Source organism: Lates calcarifer, linkage group LG16_LG22, assembly GCF_001640805.2.
Source record: "Lates calcarifer isolate ASB-BC8 linkage group LG16_LG22, TLL_Latcal_v3, whole genome shotgun sequence".
Classification (NCBI taxonomy): Eukaryota; Metazoa; Chordata; class Actinopteri; family Centropomidae; genus Lates; species Lates calcarifer.
Window position 1 is genome coordinate 10,891,491 of NC_066848.1, and position 17,375 is coordinate 10,908,865.

Sequence of the window (17,375 nt, forward strand, 5' to 3'; positions counted from 1 at the left end):
TGTTGTGTTTTCCTGTCGCTGCAGGTGTCCGGGGTTTCTGAAGATCAACTTCTGGTATCTCTGTACCCAGGACTTCCAACCACTGCAGAGCTCTTTATCCTGCCTGATGAGCATACATCAAGTGAGCACAAGAGAAGGAGCGAGGAGGCTTTGGAGACGGTAAGAACCATGAAATCTTTTTATTGAGAAGCTGTTTCACTATGACACATTCAATAACATGAGATGATTAGGTATAAAAAAAAGTATATGCAGGCAGTTGCCAAAACATGTCCACCAGTAAATAATGAGATTACTTAATTTTGGCTCCGCTTTTTTGTGTGCCCTTTCATACCAGCTGCTATGTAAAGGAGCCAAACCAAAATAATTTGACATTTCTGTATTTACTTTTTGCCTAGAGTTAGATGACTAAATCTCTAAAGCTTGCTAAAGACATGAAAATAACAAATCAACACATTTTATCTCATTGGTATATTCTGCACACAACACAGATGTAAAAATAACAAGTTGGTATGCTGTAATGTGTTAATTAGTCAAATTATGGGGTGTTACTAGGTGAATTGAACACAAAGAAGAGAGCCTGACTAACTGTTTCTCACTGATTCCAGCCATTATGCTGAACCAAGCTACAGACATGAGAGTGTTGTCAATCATCACATCTAACTCTGCAAAGAAACATATTTGTTGACTCCTTTCTATAAGAAGGTGTTGGCTATAAATTGCCAGTTTATTATATATAATGATATTTAATCTTCAATAAAGAGTTTTTATTGCAACACATCTCATAATGTTTGTTTATTTGTTTTTTGTGTTTCTTTCTAATACATTAAACAGATATCAGATATTTTTGTCACTGCCCTGAACCAAGGCCTGATCCAGTTTGAACTGAAAGCTGATATCCGCATCATTGTGTATATGACTCACCAAACTTTGGGTAAGTTTGTTTGTAACCTTAGCTTATGATTTCTGCGCACTTGGACCCAGTGTATTTGTTAGATTAAAAAAAAATAAAAACCTTTTTCAGGTACATAAAAACAAAGCATCCAAAAAGGCCTCTGGCTTAATTTATGCCAGCTTATTACAGTATATCTACACATCCACAGTGCATTTGTTTCGCTCACTGATGAGCAAGAGATAAGACACATATCTTTCTTGGGATTATTCGACATTGAGTTCTACCCAAACACTGAAAAAAATAGAACAAGACAAAAACAACAGTATTCCCTGAGTGAGATCCATATGATGCTGTATATCACAGGATTTAAATATCCTTTACAGTGCATCAGTTTTTCCACCTGAGGCTGTGAGACAGTAGAAATCAGCCGATCAATGACATGATTGACAAAGAAGGCATTTGGTATGCACTGAGGAAATCAGCGGGGTCACCGGGTCATTAGCATATCGCAAAAACGTGTCGATCAACCCTGCGTGGCTTTACCCTTTTCATCCACCAGCGGATCTGTCTTCATTTGTGTCTGCATACAAAGGTCTGGGTTGCCTTTAAAATGATCCAGAAAGGTCATAGACTTCATAGGCTTCTCTCTGAAGGAGAGGGAGATGGGCGGTGAGGAGAAATACTTTGAATATTGCATCTCAGCATTTAAAAAGCCATGACTATGCATAAGCTACCTGCATGACAGACCCCAGGGAGAGGCAGCGGACCTCCTAAAGGTTCCTTTTAATACCCAGAGGGGATAACATGCGGAGAGCAGCTCTTCAAACGGTGCCTGCAGTAGTTATATGACATGGGGTAATGAAAGTAATCTCCTTGAAATAAGACATGGCTTAGGAAAAAACAGAGAGGTTTTAACACATTTGTCATGGTTAAAATGTGACACTGACTTGACATGTTTGTCTTTCAGCACCACTTGTGGATTCAAACACCATCCACAGTGGGTCTGCCATGCTGATGCTGCTCACTGTGGTATTTGTTGGTTTAGCCGCATTCTTCATCTACAAGTTCAAAAGGTGCGTTCACTCAGATAAGAAAGTAAATTGTATTGAAATCAGCTGTAAATGTAAAAACCCCCCCAAAATGAATTAACTTCGTTGTTTTTGAAAACCTTACATACGTTGCTCTGTTACCTCCGTGCGTTTAGAAAATTACCTTGGATCCACGTTCAGACTGAGGACAGTCATGAGAAAGAACCGGAAGTGATCAGCACAGTCGGTCAGAACGACAACATGACCAAGGTGAAGCTTAGTGAGTTTCCCTCTCCAAAAGAACTCATGGCGAAGGATCTGGAGACCAGGAGCCGAGGTACATCAGCTACACATTTACTATTCAAAGCAGTGGTGGAAAAAGTACTGAGGTCTTTTTAGTAAAGTTTAAAGATTCTCAGTAACATGTAAAAAGTCTAAAACTAAAAGTACTCACTATTCAACCGAAAATGGGCTCTGTTGGAAGTTAAAACACTCAAGTTAATTACATGTGCTTCTGTATAGTAATTGAGTAAATGTTCTGTTACTTACCACCACTGATTTGAAGTCAGTGCATTTTAGGATGCAGAAGATTCAGTTGGGAACTACATGACAGCTGTGATGCAATTTTTTTATCCCGAGACTAAATGAAATACAGAATATTTATATCTGTGCACAACTCAAACACATTAATACAGGACTTAAGGAATGACTGTCGCTCTAGGAGACGGAGACTGATTAACATTTTATCAGCCTAAAAACATGTCACTGAGCATCTGTTTTGAATGCAATTTAACTGTATTTTATGTAGACACAAAAACACAATTTGGTTTCAGTCTTACTTAAAAGATGTACTGTAAAGGCTTTTCTGTGAGCGAGATTGAACTCTGGCACACATCTGAGGTGCTGGAACATCTTTGCCAATGCAGCGTGTCACATTTTTGCAAATTGCACACGCACAACTGCAGCATCTGCACAGCTACCAGATATCACGATGACAAGTTAACTTTTTGATTGCTATGCCTGACATCCACTGTGATGTCTTTTAGATGAGAACTATTCAGTCCCTGCAGAGAGTGTGGATTATTTGACGAAAGTAGCATTGCAGTGCTCCTGACACAGACATGTGGGCTGCAGGCCTTTTTTCTGGTCACTCAGCACTTTGGCTATTCCTCATTTCTCAGCTGTTTCTACCTTTCCAAGTCCTTGCTGATCTGAAACAAATTAACTCCTTTTTGGTTGGCTTTTTTGAAGTGTTTATTTACAGAAAGGCAGAGCAGCATGGGACCTTTGATTTGTGGCTTGATTAAATGAATTTACAACCTGCTGTTTAAAGATTTCATGCAGTGATTTTGGCTTGGATACAATTGCTCCCACAAGGCTTCAATCCATTTTACAAGTATACTGTAAGATCTAAAGCTATCATCTGCTTTCAAGTGAGCTGACTAGTGGAGGTCACTGACCACTCGCTCCAGGATTAATAGTAATCATTCATCTGTTTTGGATATTGCAGTTATTTTTCACTATTGCATTGGGAGTCACCTGACTTGTAGATGTAACTGTATTCAAACCTTGTCTAAACACATTCCTCCGAAATGTATTTTATGAGGTAGGGAATTTTCCATACCCTGTGAGGTAGGTCTTGCTCCAGCCAGTGGGAAACATGGCCCCTACCAGAGCAAAAAAACATTAGCCAGTTTTAATTTAATTAATGTCTGGGTTCAGTGATTTTATGTGTTCTCATTTTAGTCCAAATGGCTTTACAAGCTCTAAGACAGAGAAGAATCTGCTAGTCACTGATAGTTGTCACGTTGCAGCTTCAAGCAATGAAGTAAAAATCACAGTCAAAATTCATAAAGGTTCAAATGAGGAATTGAACATTTAAAGGAGGATTTGACAGATTAAAATGAAAATTGTACGTAATGAAAGTTTAGTTTAGGATCTTAATTTGATTTATGTTAATACCAATCAGTTCTGAGTGACTAACATGACAGCTCACATAGGCTCATGTTTCATAATAAGTAGACATTTTCAGTTCAGTTGAAATAAGAATTAATTAAGCTGTAAAAGAGATTCAGGATTCTTCTGTGTGATCCATTGCACCAGGCAGGAGGTCGTCGAAACACGTCTACCCAGACACCAAATATGTATGTATTTCTCAATTTGAGTAAGAAAATCTTGGATTTTGTTTTATAAAAACTCTATTAGCATGACTCAGTCTTTTTCTACACTTCCCTCATTGTTCATGCACTATGAGGAAGAAGTATTTTTTTCTGAATTCAGAATTATATTTAAGAATGAGCCAACATATGGTTAAAATTATCTTTGAGTATGAGAAATAAATCATTTATCAAGTGGGTGACTTCTTTGTATAGTGTATGAGTATGATCTTTAAGAGCAGCTCATGTATTAACAGCCCATCAGAGACAAGGATTTACCCTACAGCTGCTCAATTGTTTATTCCTTTACAAAATCCTCACATCTTATTCAATCGATGGATATTTTGCAAAAATAAGAATGGAGCTTTATAGTGAGTTTCAACTGCTTTGCTGTTTTGTTCCAGCTCTCACAATGTTGTTTTCAGCTGCAGCAGGCAGCTGTTTTAAGTTCTAACAACCCGCTGTATACTACCTGTTCAGCACCAAACAGCAGACAGTCACAGTTAGTGACTAAGTGGTGAACATAGTGGAGCATTTAGCAGGTAAAAAAGAGTGGATGTTAGGCTTAAATTCATCAGATGTCCAGAAAACCAACTCTCAGCTAAATTAGTGTTATCAATTTGTAATGAAAACCGTTTCTCCATAATGGCTGGATGAGAAAATACTCAAGGGTTCAACCTATCAACTTTAAAGATGATTATATGTCGGTGTTGTGTGTACATCCTCTCTCCATTATTGCAGGTTTAATATATCCAGTGGATATTAACATATAAAATGACCAGCTATTTAATATACCCATACATACTAATACAGGAAATCGGCTGAAAAGAAAAGAAAAAGAAAACCAAAGTGGAACAGGAAAGGAATTCTGCAGCTGGCAGATGAGGAACAGTGTGTGTGTCAGTGTCTCTGTACTGCAGCCATCTATGATAGCCACCTTTTAACTTTAAGAGCATTTTTAAATACTAAGAAATTTGATAAAAAGCCTTTATTCTTAATTTTAAACTTTATCTCATCTTTTGCCTTTTCAAATTGTGATTTTGACCTAGAGTACATAGATGTTACTCTTAAAATATTCTCCATATAAAAGCTATTTAAATATCATAAATCATATTTTCTTTAGCAAATCCGAACTGACAGCCAGATCTTTACCTTGATGAATTCACTGCCAGGTTATTAGTTATATGAGTGAACATGAAATTAGCTTCATGCAGCTTTATACAAATCACTGAATTTAATACTGACACAGCTAAGAGATAAAAGTGCCACCTTTGGAAAAAAAGCCAGTGTCTGCACAATCTGAACGACCCCACTTGTCACAGCGATCCCATCTTATCAGCCCTCCATCACCAGCTCAGCCCTGCTTGGATAGGCCATGTTCCTTTGTTGAGACAACAGGGGGCTTTTCAACCAAAATGCCTGGGTGATGAATTTATAATTAAGTGCAAAAGCGTGTACAAACCATTTGATCTTCACATAAAAAGATTAGAGGAATCTAGATTGAACTTTCAGTTGTTTGGTTGATGTTTAAAAGAAGCTATTACTTCACCCCAATATTAGTGTCATGTAGATAAAGCCAAAATATCACAGATAACAGCAACTTATGATGTGCATGTGAAATCACAGCAGTTAAATGTCCCTGTATTTAATCTGTTTTTTCACTTGTTTGCATGTTTCAGGCGGAATTGGAAGAAATATGGAGAGAATTGTTACAAGGGAATTTCCAAATTGTACTAATGTCTAAGACATGCGCTCTGTTACTGAGTAAGTACAGACTGTTGTGTTACAATTGTGCTGAAATTGTTTGCTTTGTTGGCATTGTTTTTATTTATTTACTTCACGCTGATAGCTGCTATAGTTCAAAGTCATGTTTTTAACTCACATGGATAGATTAAGTATCTAGTTTACAATATTTGATGAAGATCAATACACCGAGCCAGACTCTAGGCTTCTAGTTTGAGGGCGGTGAATCACTGAAATTGGCTGATAACTATATTGCCCGGCACAGAATGTCCAATTAGCATTAGGAATCCCTCGCTCTTTACCACCGCCACAGATGTGACATTCCTAATTTGGGTGTGTTATGAAGATTCAGCTGATGATCCCTCTGACATCAATATGGTTCTTTATTAGGATCATATATGGATAGGAGCCGCAGACTGTGTCACTAAAATAAAATACCTCAAAAGCTTTGACGATGGGCTACTGTAAGAAACTTTCTGAGAAGAATAATTTTATCATGTAAATGAGAAAACATTAGCACAAGAGAAAGAATGTATAGGTTTTGTTGCATAAGTTTGATAAAGTCACTTCAAGTTCGGCATTGAATCTAAATTGCATGAGTCACTTTATGGATATTTTGGCCCTCAAGGGATATTCTAATATTGTCCAGGGTTTGAAAATCAGAAACTAATTTAACATAATAAAAATGTTTCTGAAATCTCACAGTACTTGTTAATAATGCCTCCCTCTATCGCACAAACTGAACCAACAGGCTATAAAATTGGTCAAGTGTAACCTTCCTATATATTTATTTATTTCTTTTTTGGTATTATTTTTGCCTCAGTTCCTTACATCCTGAATGAATAATACAACTCAAACCAGAGAGTTGTCAGTGAAGGCAGAACACATGTTGCTGTACCGCCATACAGCAGAAATATAATTAATAGGCCATTTTAGCTTTAGTTATATTCCTGTAACGACACTTTTAACTTTACACCCTGGATAAATTTTTAACATTTACCGCCCTATAACTAGAGGTCTCTGAGTTGTAAATATAATGAATATATATATAAAAATGTCAAAATCTGATTGTTGTGAATGCTTCTAAGAAAGAAATGTGTTGTTGGTTTTGCTCTGTGAGATAACATGGTGCTTTCAATGACTGTCTCTCAGATGATGGTACACAACAAAACCATGATATATAGACATGAAAGTCTGGCCTTTGAAGTGGAAATACTGACAATTTGTACATAGAATAAGATGGAATGTAAATCTACATGGTAGCTTCATCCTACTTTATTGTAAAATCAACCCACTGAACAGGCAGTAGTATGTTTCCATGACCCTTAGTCTCACAACAAGCCGTATGTCCTCTTTTTTATTTATTTTTTACAGTAGCATGCCCTAATTATCTGTGATAAAAGACTTAAGACTACATTAGGGTGAGCAAGTACTGTAAATATATATATCATGGTGATTTTAAAGTTTACTTGACACATTAAACTAATTATTAAACACCCTGTCTAATAGTCTAGTTGTGCAATTTCCCAAAAGTTGTGCATGATCTATGATATTGTTCCTTTTTGTCGATGATATAAAAACCGTCTTGTTTTAAATCATATTTCTTACTGTGAACAAATTGCCATTTTGAAAATGTTCAAAATAAATGTATTTTTATATGGAATTATGTTTTTCTATTATGCATGCACCTATAGTTTACATTGTAGTGGAATATGTAGGATTTTAATAGGATTTATCATGATGACATTCAGAAAACATTTCACACACAACTATTATTTTAGTGTGTAATTAGTGTTTTATTTACAAGAACTACAATTGTGTTCAAGTGGATACAATTGGATTCATAAAAGTCTGCACTTTGCAGACCTAGGGCTAAATTGGCAGAGCCTTGGTTTTTATGTCTTCCCATGCTTGTGCTAATTTGGAATTGTTAGGGGCGAGATCAACTGTCCCTCGTTCAATCTTACTGATTATAGTTAATTTAGGGCTCATTTCCATGCTAGAAACTTTGCAGGACTCTACATTACCTTTGGTTGAATTCAGCCCTGAGGCTAAAAATTCACAATGTATTGTTACAAGGCAATTATTGACCTGTCTCAAGAGTTTGAGTTCGATTCTTGGAGTTCAATTCTTATGAGGCTCAAAGAGTTTTGAAGTCTAAGACCAAATACAAATACTGAAAGGCTTGAAGAAATAGCTGTCAAGCACCAGGCCAAATGGCTATGTTGTTCAGAGGCTATGTTGTTCAAATGTTCAGAGGCCTGCTTATTGATACAGAGGTTGTGGGTTGTGGGTTTGATTCTTATTAGAGTCAGTAGATTTTTAAGTCCAACACCCAAAGTGAAGATTGAAAAGTGCTCTGAGAGTAAGTTCTCAGTGCAAAGGGCCTTGGCAGTGTGGTGGGTTTGTTAGGAATCCCACCTGTTACCAGGACCTGGAGCAGCAGAGAGACTACTAGACTGAACTACTACTAATACACTGACTACTTGCTATACTACTACACAGACTAGACATGACCAGAACTATTTTTAGCTCATATAACTTTGGAGACCACTGAAACGCAAGATGAAGATACAGTCTTTGGTCACAAATAAAATAAGCTGCTGAGACAATGAGCAGCACAATATTCACTGCAGAACTGTCGAGTTAATGTGATATACTCCACAGTATCTTTGACTGAATTCAGCCCTAGATGCGAACAGTTTGAACTTTCATGAAAATGAATCCAATTTAAAGTTGTACACCGTTTTAGTTCTTGTAAATAACACAACTAATACACACTGTATTATTTCATCTTCTCAATAAAAAGAAAAGAAATTCTCAACTTTGGGAATCACATCATCTCAAAATTATTTCAATAGTCATTTCAACTTGCCTGCCCATGTAAACAACAGACTGAGGAGGCTAATTGTGTCTGACTTAAATTGATTTAAATTGCTATTCTTATATAAAGACCTGTGTTTTTTTTATCTGACATGTTTCGACTGCCAAGCCTGCAGTCTTCAGACGTATTGGTGAAGCTTCCTGTCAGCTGATTTATGTGGCCATAGTTGTCCTACCTGAAACCGCATAAATCATCGGACAAGAAGCTTCAGCAAGATTTCTGATGAAGACCACAGGCGTCGTAGTTGGAACATATCAGGTAAAACCCCCTGTTGAAGAAATCACTGAACTAACCTTGGGAACAAGTATGCATGGCAATATCTAATATCTATCTAGCTCTCTGTCTTTACATTAAAATTAAATTACACATTTTTTAGCATGTGTATAATGAACTGTAATATACCTTTATTTCACAAATTCCTGGTCCATGACAGTTGCAAGTGACAATCTCATCAAGTGAGGCTCCCCTCTGTGACCACTTGGGATGCAGAGACCACTTTCCATACAAGAGCAGCCCTCGTGCCCCAGACACATCAGCTTCTGGTACAGGGCCAGTTCTACGTAGGTATAAATGAGGGGGCAGTCAGAAATGTGAAGGGAGCATCGCTGGTATGCATCATGCTACAGCAGCAATTTTCTGGGGGAGTGTTTTACACACATTTTGTGTAGGGCATTTTTGTTTTTTAGTGTTTTCTCCATGGAACTGGGTTATTAGCTACCTATCCAACCCCCAACCTGGAGAAGTGGATTGCACTTTGTCAGGCCTCTACCCTGTGACCTGTTCAGCTTGGGTGTCCCATCTGAAGACTAAGCTTCTGCTGGAATAACTCCTAGGGTCAGTGAGTCTCTGCTCCAACAGGCACTGGGAGAAGAGCAGAACTGCCAGTATGCTGTTCCCCAGTTTAACATAATAGATAGATAGATGTTTTATTTATTTTTTATGTTAGCTGACGTATGTCGTCATTGCCGCGACGTGTCTTCTCATTGGTTACGACCTTCTGGGAGGAGCCAAGTGGAGAAACGAAGCCTGAAAACAGATTTGAACCGTTGCTTCTGTTTGCTGGTCCTGTGAGAAAATGTCGTTACCGAAGAGGCATGGATATTAAAACTAAAAGCTAAAACAATTTCTGGAGCAGTTTTTGTCAAACACGAGTGAGACTGGACGCTGAACACATCTGCAGCGCAAAGGTAAGGCAAACAGTTAGCGGCTAGCGTTAGCATTAATGTTATTGGAGAGCTTTAGCATTAGCATTACCTTGTAATGGTATCGTTCAACTCTATTATTAGTCGCTTATATTGCATGGGCTCCTGGAATTTGTGTAGAATAGAATTTGTGTTTATGGTGGTTTATCGTGTCGTTGTCATCGGTTTGTGGCCATTTGTGGTGATTTTAGGTTTACCTCTACCTGGCTGTTTTACACGTGGCCGTTAGCATTAACATTAGCATCGAGCGTTAGCATCAGCTTTATTTTTACATGATGTTTTTTCCCTTTTTGTCGTCGTTTTTATTTACGTGGGTGAGTTTTTGTGCTCCAGCTCGGTCATTTTAAGTCAGTTTATGGCGGATTGTCATGTCGATGTGATCATTCTGTATCTATCTGTAGTGGTATTGCACCGTTTTGCGTCTCTAGCTGGCTGTTTTACATCTTACGGTCAGCTTCTTTGTGGTGGTTGTTTTGCATCGTGTTGTGTCTTTCTAGTTTTATGTCTATTCCAGGCCATTTAACTTTTCTTTGTGGCCATTTTGTGTTTCAGTATGGCAGTTAAGCATCTCATTGTGATCGTTTTGCGACTCAGTTTTTTTTGCCTCTTTGTCGTTTGTGTGTCTTTCTAGCTTTGTGGTAGTAATCTTTCCATAGCCATCCATTGATCCCCTGTAATGTATATTATTGAATATAGAACTTTCTTTGTGGTGACTTGAGACCTTACTGAGCTTAGTTTTGAGTTAAATACAAGCTTGAAAACTAGATTTTAACTCTGTGATCCTCCACAAGTTTTAAGTCTCAAGAGAAGGTCACAATGTATGAGCTGAGATTATTGTTAGAAATTATTATGAAAAACTATTTTAAATATTGCTTTTCTTTCTGAGATCAATAAATTAATATCTAGTAATATAGGTAATTTATTTACTGCAAATCTCAAACTGATTGTCAAGGTTCTAGTGTTAAGTTGTCAGTGTTGTACTCTTCTACACTGTTGAAGTTTTGGAGGTGAACTATTCTTTATAATGAGGTTATTTGTTTGTCAAGTGTTGTACTTGTGTTTTCCAGGTTTACTGATTCAGCTGCTGCAGCCTGGACAGAATCACCAGCTCTCACCTTACAAACCAAACAGGTATGTGTCCTAAAGATTTACCCAGCCTGAAGAAAATGTGTTAATGAGGTGAATTATTAATGTTAGTAACAGTGTTATTGTTTAAATCCATGGTATTTGATGAGTTTAGTATTGATTATAATAATGGTTGATTGTGTCCATAATTTGACAGAAAATAGTACTAGTTGTAGTAATTTTTAAAAACTCAAAATAGTTGTTAATTTTCTGCCTATGGACTCAAGTATATTTAAGAATACCAAAAGTTAAAACCCTGCTTTCAAAAACATATTGAAGTGAAAGTTTTTATTATGCATTTCACCGCAATATACATGATTCCTCCAGTGATAGACTGATAAACAATTAATATAGAAATTTAAGATTTAAGACAATTATTTTTAGTTTAATTATTTAGTTTCCCAAATATTTATTGTTATTGATTCTTAAAGATGTGATGCTTTTTCTTGTTATATGTGACAGTAAACAGCCCATTTTCTGATATACTCCTGTAATGTTTGAAAAATGTTCTGGCTTGGCTGTAATGTTGAATATTTATGTGTTTTGGGGTTAAACTGTTGATGAGGAATAGGTCATAGGGTACTGATCATTTTCCTTTGTATGTTTCTCTCTTTATTTCCTCCAGGTGTCACCACTTTGTCTATGATCGCAGAGAGTCTTCGTAGATTGAAGAAATTCTTTCAGACCAAGACAGAGGCTTCCAGGTAATTCACAAACAGCTTTACATCAACTGTCCAACACAGAGCACTGACATTATATATCTTCAGTGATCTGAAGTCTGAACAGTTTGATTTGTCACAAAAAGACTTAACTCATTATTAAAGTTTATTTACATAGTTCATGAGTGTACAGTTCAAAGAAAATGAAGAATTTAAACATCAGGTATCTTCCTCTCTCAAGCCTGGCACACACTAAAAGATTTTTAAAATCTTACCCGATTTAGAAAATGTGAGAGACCACACACATGATGACAAATAATGTCAGAGTTCAGTTTTGTTCTTACAGTGTATGATGTGCAACGTGAAGACTAGCACACCACACACTAACAGATTCACCATCAAAAGCCAGACTCTGGACTCTCAAACATGGCGGACGACAGTGTCTCTTGATTGTTGTTCTTGTCTTGATCATCTTTGGAGCAGATGTCTTCCTTGCTCTCTCAGCCAAATTTAGTTCAAATTTTAACTGACTTTGGATAAAGAAACATTTCTAGCCACTGCTGTATCAGTGGTATACCAGGAATATCAGGAGCTGGTGGACTCAGTTCTCCAGTCAAAGCATCTTCTGTCTTTGTGTGTAAAGCAAATTAACTCTTGGACTAGTTCTTATTAGTCCAGAACCAGTTAGTCCACACACTGGTTTCTTTGTAGATTTAGTGTCTTTTTCTTCTCTCTGTTTTGACAGTTTGAAGTTCAATACACAGAAACTCTGTGCTTTTATTCTGATGTGGTAAAAGTCACTTCTTTATATTAATGTTTGTTGTGTTTTTCTCCACAGGATTCAAACTTCTACCATTGAATCACAGAGAGAAGAGACAGACATGAAGACATTTCCAGAAGGTCAGTGTTTGTTTATTCTTTTCAATCTCACTCTGCCAGGCAGTAAAAAAAAAAAAAATAATAATACTAATTTTATATATATATATATGTGTGTGTGTGTGTGTGTGTGTGTGTGTATGTATATATATATAAATACAACTAAAGTTTTTTAAAATTATTTTATTCCAGACAACATTTAACAAATCAAAGCAAAGATAATGAGAGACATTTGACCTCAAAGAAACACTTAGAGCTAGGGTTGATGTAGTTATGAGCACATTTTCCAAAGACTAAGCATCTTGGTCATCATTTAACTGCTTGTGGTACAATTATTAATTTTATCACAAGCAGTTGAATGTTCTCACAAGTATTAGTCTTTGGAAAATGTGCCCATGACTACATTATAGATCGTAGAGAAAAACAGTGTTTTCACTTCAACAACAGGAAACCAACACTGTTTACAGCAGTTAGATGGTGAATGTCTTGTACCTAATTAACAGCTTCATAACACTTGTTTTCTTTCATCCACTTTAGGTCTTCAGCTGCTGTTGTCTTCTCCTGCAGAGACAAGAACATGTGTTAATCACAGAAAAGTTTTACAGAATACTTTTCTTTAATTTTTTAAATGTTTTTATGCTTTACTGTACTATGGGATTTTTTGACAACTTACTATATATACTATGACATGTGGCTTGAGACAAAGACATTCTCTTTAAGTAGCCATCTTACCTTTGTTTTCCATAGACACACATTCACATCTCTACACAGGTTAGATTATTATTTTGGTATTTTGCCAGAGTGCAATATCAGTACTTCCGTCTATTACTGTGTGCATAGTCCTGTTTATACTGTTCATATTGTTTATAATTTTGATATATTATCTTTTTATATTTGCCATAATTTCCGGACTATAAGCCACTACTTTTTTCACACACTTTGAACCTTGCAACTTAAACAATGATGTAGCTAATTTATAGATTTTTATGGGCTATCGAGATTCATGCCGCAAAAACATTTAGACACCTGCAGCTTATAGTCAGGTCCGCTCAATAGTCCGGAAATTACGGTATATAATGCCTTTTTCTATTTGTACTGTTGCAGCACTCAAATAAATACTTCTGAAAACTGAATATTTTTCTGGTCTGTTTGATATTGTATGAAAGTGAATATTTTTAGCCAAAGGTTAGGGTTAGGGTTTTTTTTTTAGCCTCAATTATACATTTTAATTGCAAGCTGCAAGTAGAGAATATTTGGCATTTCTGCATTACAAAATCACTTTTGTGATATTAATTCAACAGTTGTACTATGACAGTTTTTGACACCTTGCTATACTATGACATTTTTTGGTGGTTTTTGACTCCTTACTATACTATGACATTTTTCGATGCCTTACTATAGTATGATATTTTTTGTCAGTTTTTGATGCCTTGCTATACTACATTTTTTGACAGTTTTTAACAGCTTACAATACTATGACATTTTTTGATGGTTTTTGACTCCTTACTATACTATGACATTTTTTGACGCCTTCCTATTCTATGACATTTTTTGATGCCTTAATATACTGTGACGTTTTTTGATACATTTCTATACTATGAAAGTTTTTGACGCCTGACTATACTATGACATTTTTCGATGCCTTACTATAGTATGATATTTTTTGTCAGTTTTTGATGCCTTACTATACTGTGACATTTTTTGACAGTTTTTGACGCCTTCCTATACTATGACATTTTTTGACAGTTTTTAACAGCTTACAATACTATGATATTTTTTGACACCTTCCTATACTGTTATTTTTTGACACCTTACTATACTATGACATTTTTTGACAGTTCTTGATGCCTTGCTATACTATGACATTTTTTGACGCCTTACTATACTATGACAGTTTTTGACACCTTGCTATACTATGACATTTTTTGGTGGTTTTTGACTCCTTACTATACTATGACATTTTTTGATGCCTTGCTATTCTATGACATTTTTTGATGCCTTACTATAATGTGACATTTTTTGATGCCTTGCTATACTACATTTTTTGACACCTTCCTATACTATGATATTTTTTGACGCCTTACTATACTATGACATTTTTTGACACCATGCTATACTATGACATTTTTCGATGCCTTACTATAGTATGATATTTTTTGTCAGTTTTTGATGCCTTACTATACTATGATATTTTTTGACATTTTTCGATGCCTTACTATAGTATGATATTTTTTGTCAGTTTTTGATGCCTTACTATACTGTGACATTTTTTGACAGTTTTTGACGCCTTCCTATACTGTGACATTTTTTGACAGTTTTTAACAGCTTACAATACTATGATATTTTTTGACACCTTCCTATACTGTTATTTTTTGACACCTTGCTATACTATGACATTTTTTGTCAGTTTTTGATGCCTTGCTATACTACAACATTTTTTGACAGTTTTTAACAGCTTACAATACTATGACATTTTTTGATGGTTTTTGACTCCTTACTATACTATGACATTTTTTGACGCCTTCCTATTCTATGACATTTTTTGATGCCTTAATATACTGTGACGTTTTTTGATACATTTCTATACTATGAAAGTTTTTGACGCCTTCCTATACTATGACATTTTTTGACAGTTTTTAACAGCTTACAATACTATGATATTTTTTGACACCTTCCTATACTGTTATTTTTTGACACCTTACTATACTATGACATTTTTTGACAGTTCTTGATGCCTTGCTATACTATGACATTTTTTGACGCCTTACTATACTATGACAGTTTTTGACACCTTGCTATACTATGACATTTTTTGACACCATGCTATACTATGACATTTTTCGATGCCTTACTATAGTATGATATTTTTTGTCAGTTTTTGATGCCTTACTATACTGTGACATTTTTTGACAGTTTTTAACAGCTTACAATACTATGATATTTTTTGACACCTTCCTATACTGTTATTTTTTGACACCTTACTACACTATGACATTTTTTGACGCCTTACTATACTATGACAGTTTTTGACACCTTGCTATACTATGACATTTTTTGGTGGTTTTTGACTCCTTACTATACTATGACATTTTTTGATGCCTTACTATAATGTGACAGTTCTTGATGCCTTGCTATACTATGACATTTTTTGACGCCTTACTATACTATGACAGTTTTTGACACCTTGCTATACTATGACATTTTTTGGTGGTTTTTGACTCCTTACTATACTATGACATTTTTTGATGCCTTACTATAATGTGACATTTTTTGATGCCTTGCTATACTACATTTTTTGACACCTTCCTATACTATGATATTTTTTGATGCCTTACTATACTATGACATTTTTTGACATTTTTTGACGCCTTACTATACTATGAGTTTTTGACACCTTGCTATACTATGACATTTTTTGGTGGTTTTTGACTCCTTACTATACTATGACATTTTTCGATGCCTTACTATAGTATGATATTTTTTGTCAGTTTTGATGCCTTACTATACTGTGACATTTTTTGACAGTTTTTGACGCCTTCCTATACTATGACATTTTTTGACAGTTTTTAACAGCTTACAATACTATGATATTTTTTGACACCTTCCTATACTGTTATTTTTTGACACCTTGCTATACTATGACATTTTTTTGTCAGTTTTTAACAGCTTACAATACTATGATATTTTTTAACACCTTCCTATACTGTTATTTTTTGACACCTTACTATACTATGACATTTTTTGACAGTTCTTGATGCCTTGCTATACTATGACATTTTTTGACGCCTTACTATACTATGACAGTTTTTGACACCTTGCTATACTATGACATTTTTTGGTGGTTTTTGACTCCTTACTATACTATGACATTTTTTGATGCCTTACTATAATGTGACATTTTTTGATGCCTTGCTATACTACATTTTTTGACACCTTCCTATACTATGATATTTTTTGACGCCTTACTATACTATGACATTTTTTGACACCATGCTATACTATGACATTTTTCGATGCCTTACTATAGTATGATATTTTTTGTCAGTTTTTGATGCCTTACTATACTGTGACATTTTTTGACATTTTTTGACGCCTTCCTATACTATGACATTTTTTGACAGTTTTTAACAGCTTACAATACTATGATATTTTTTGACACCTTCCTATACTGTTATTTTTTTACACCTTGCTATACTATGACATTTTTTGTCAGTTTTTGATGCCTTGCTATACTACATTTTTTGACAGTTTTTAACAGCTTACAATACTATGACATTTTTTGATGGTTTTTGACTCCTTACTATACTATGACATTTTTTGACGCCTTCCTATTCTATGACATTTTTTGATGCCTTAATATACTGTGACGTTTTTTGATACATTTCTATACTATGAAAGTTTTTGACGCCTGACTATACTATGACATTTTTCGATGCCTTACTATAGTATGATATTTTTTGTCAGTTTTTGATGCCTTACTATACTGTGACATTTTTTGACAGTTTTTGACGCCTTCCTATACTATGACATTTTTTGACAGTTTTTAACAGCTTACAATACTATGATATTTTTTGACACCTTCCTATACTGTTATTTTTTGACACCTTACTATACTATGACATTTTTTGACAGTTCTTGATGCCTTGCTATACTATGACATTTTTTGACGCCTTACTATACTATGACAGTTTTTGACACCTTGCTATACTATGACATTTTTTGGTGGTTTTTGACTCCTTACTATACTATGACATTTTTTGATGCCTTGCTATTCTATGACATTTTTTGATGCCTTACTATAATGTGACAT

The 17,375-nt window shown here is 35.3% G+C and overlaps 1 protein-coding gene and 1 long non-coding RNA gene across 2 annotated transcripts in view; both read left to right on the forward strand.

Moving 5' to 3' along the window:
• sorcs3b (sortilin related VPS10 domain containing receptor 3b) overlaps positions 1-7,500 on the forward strand; it is a 39,593-nt gene extending 32,093 nt beyond the window's left edge. Inside the window, exons 23-27 of the mRNA XM_018696917.2 lie at positions 25-159; positions 832-931; positions 1,860-1,965; positions 2,097-2,257; positions 5,756-7,500. Of these exons, the coding sequence (XP_018552433.1) occupies positions 25-159; positions 832-931; positions 1,860-1,965; positions 2,097-2,257; positions 5,756-5,820 (567 nt within the window). The 3' untranslated portion in view covers positions 5,821-7,500. The remainder of the gene's footprint in view (positions 1-24; positions 160-831; positions 932-1,859; positions 1,966-2,096; positions 2,258-5,755) is intronic.
• Positions 7,501-9,616: 2,116 nt separating this feature from the next.
• On the forward strand, positions 9,617-13,719 carry LOC127143439 (uncharacterized). Its single transcript, XR_007814845.1, has 5 exons — positions 9,617-9,890; positions 10,973-11,036; positions 11,656-11,734; positions 12,528-12,589; positions 13,103-13,719. It is a non-coding gene; the product is annotated as an uncharacterized LOC127143439 (long non-coding RNA).
• The last annotated feature ends 3,656 nt before the right edge of the window (positions 13,720-17,375 follow it).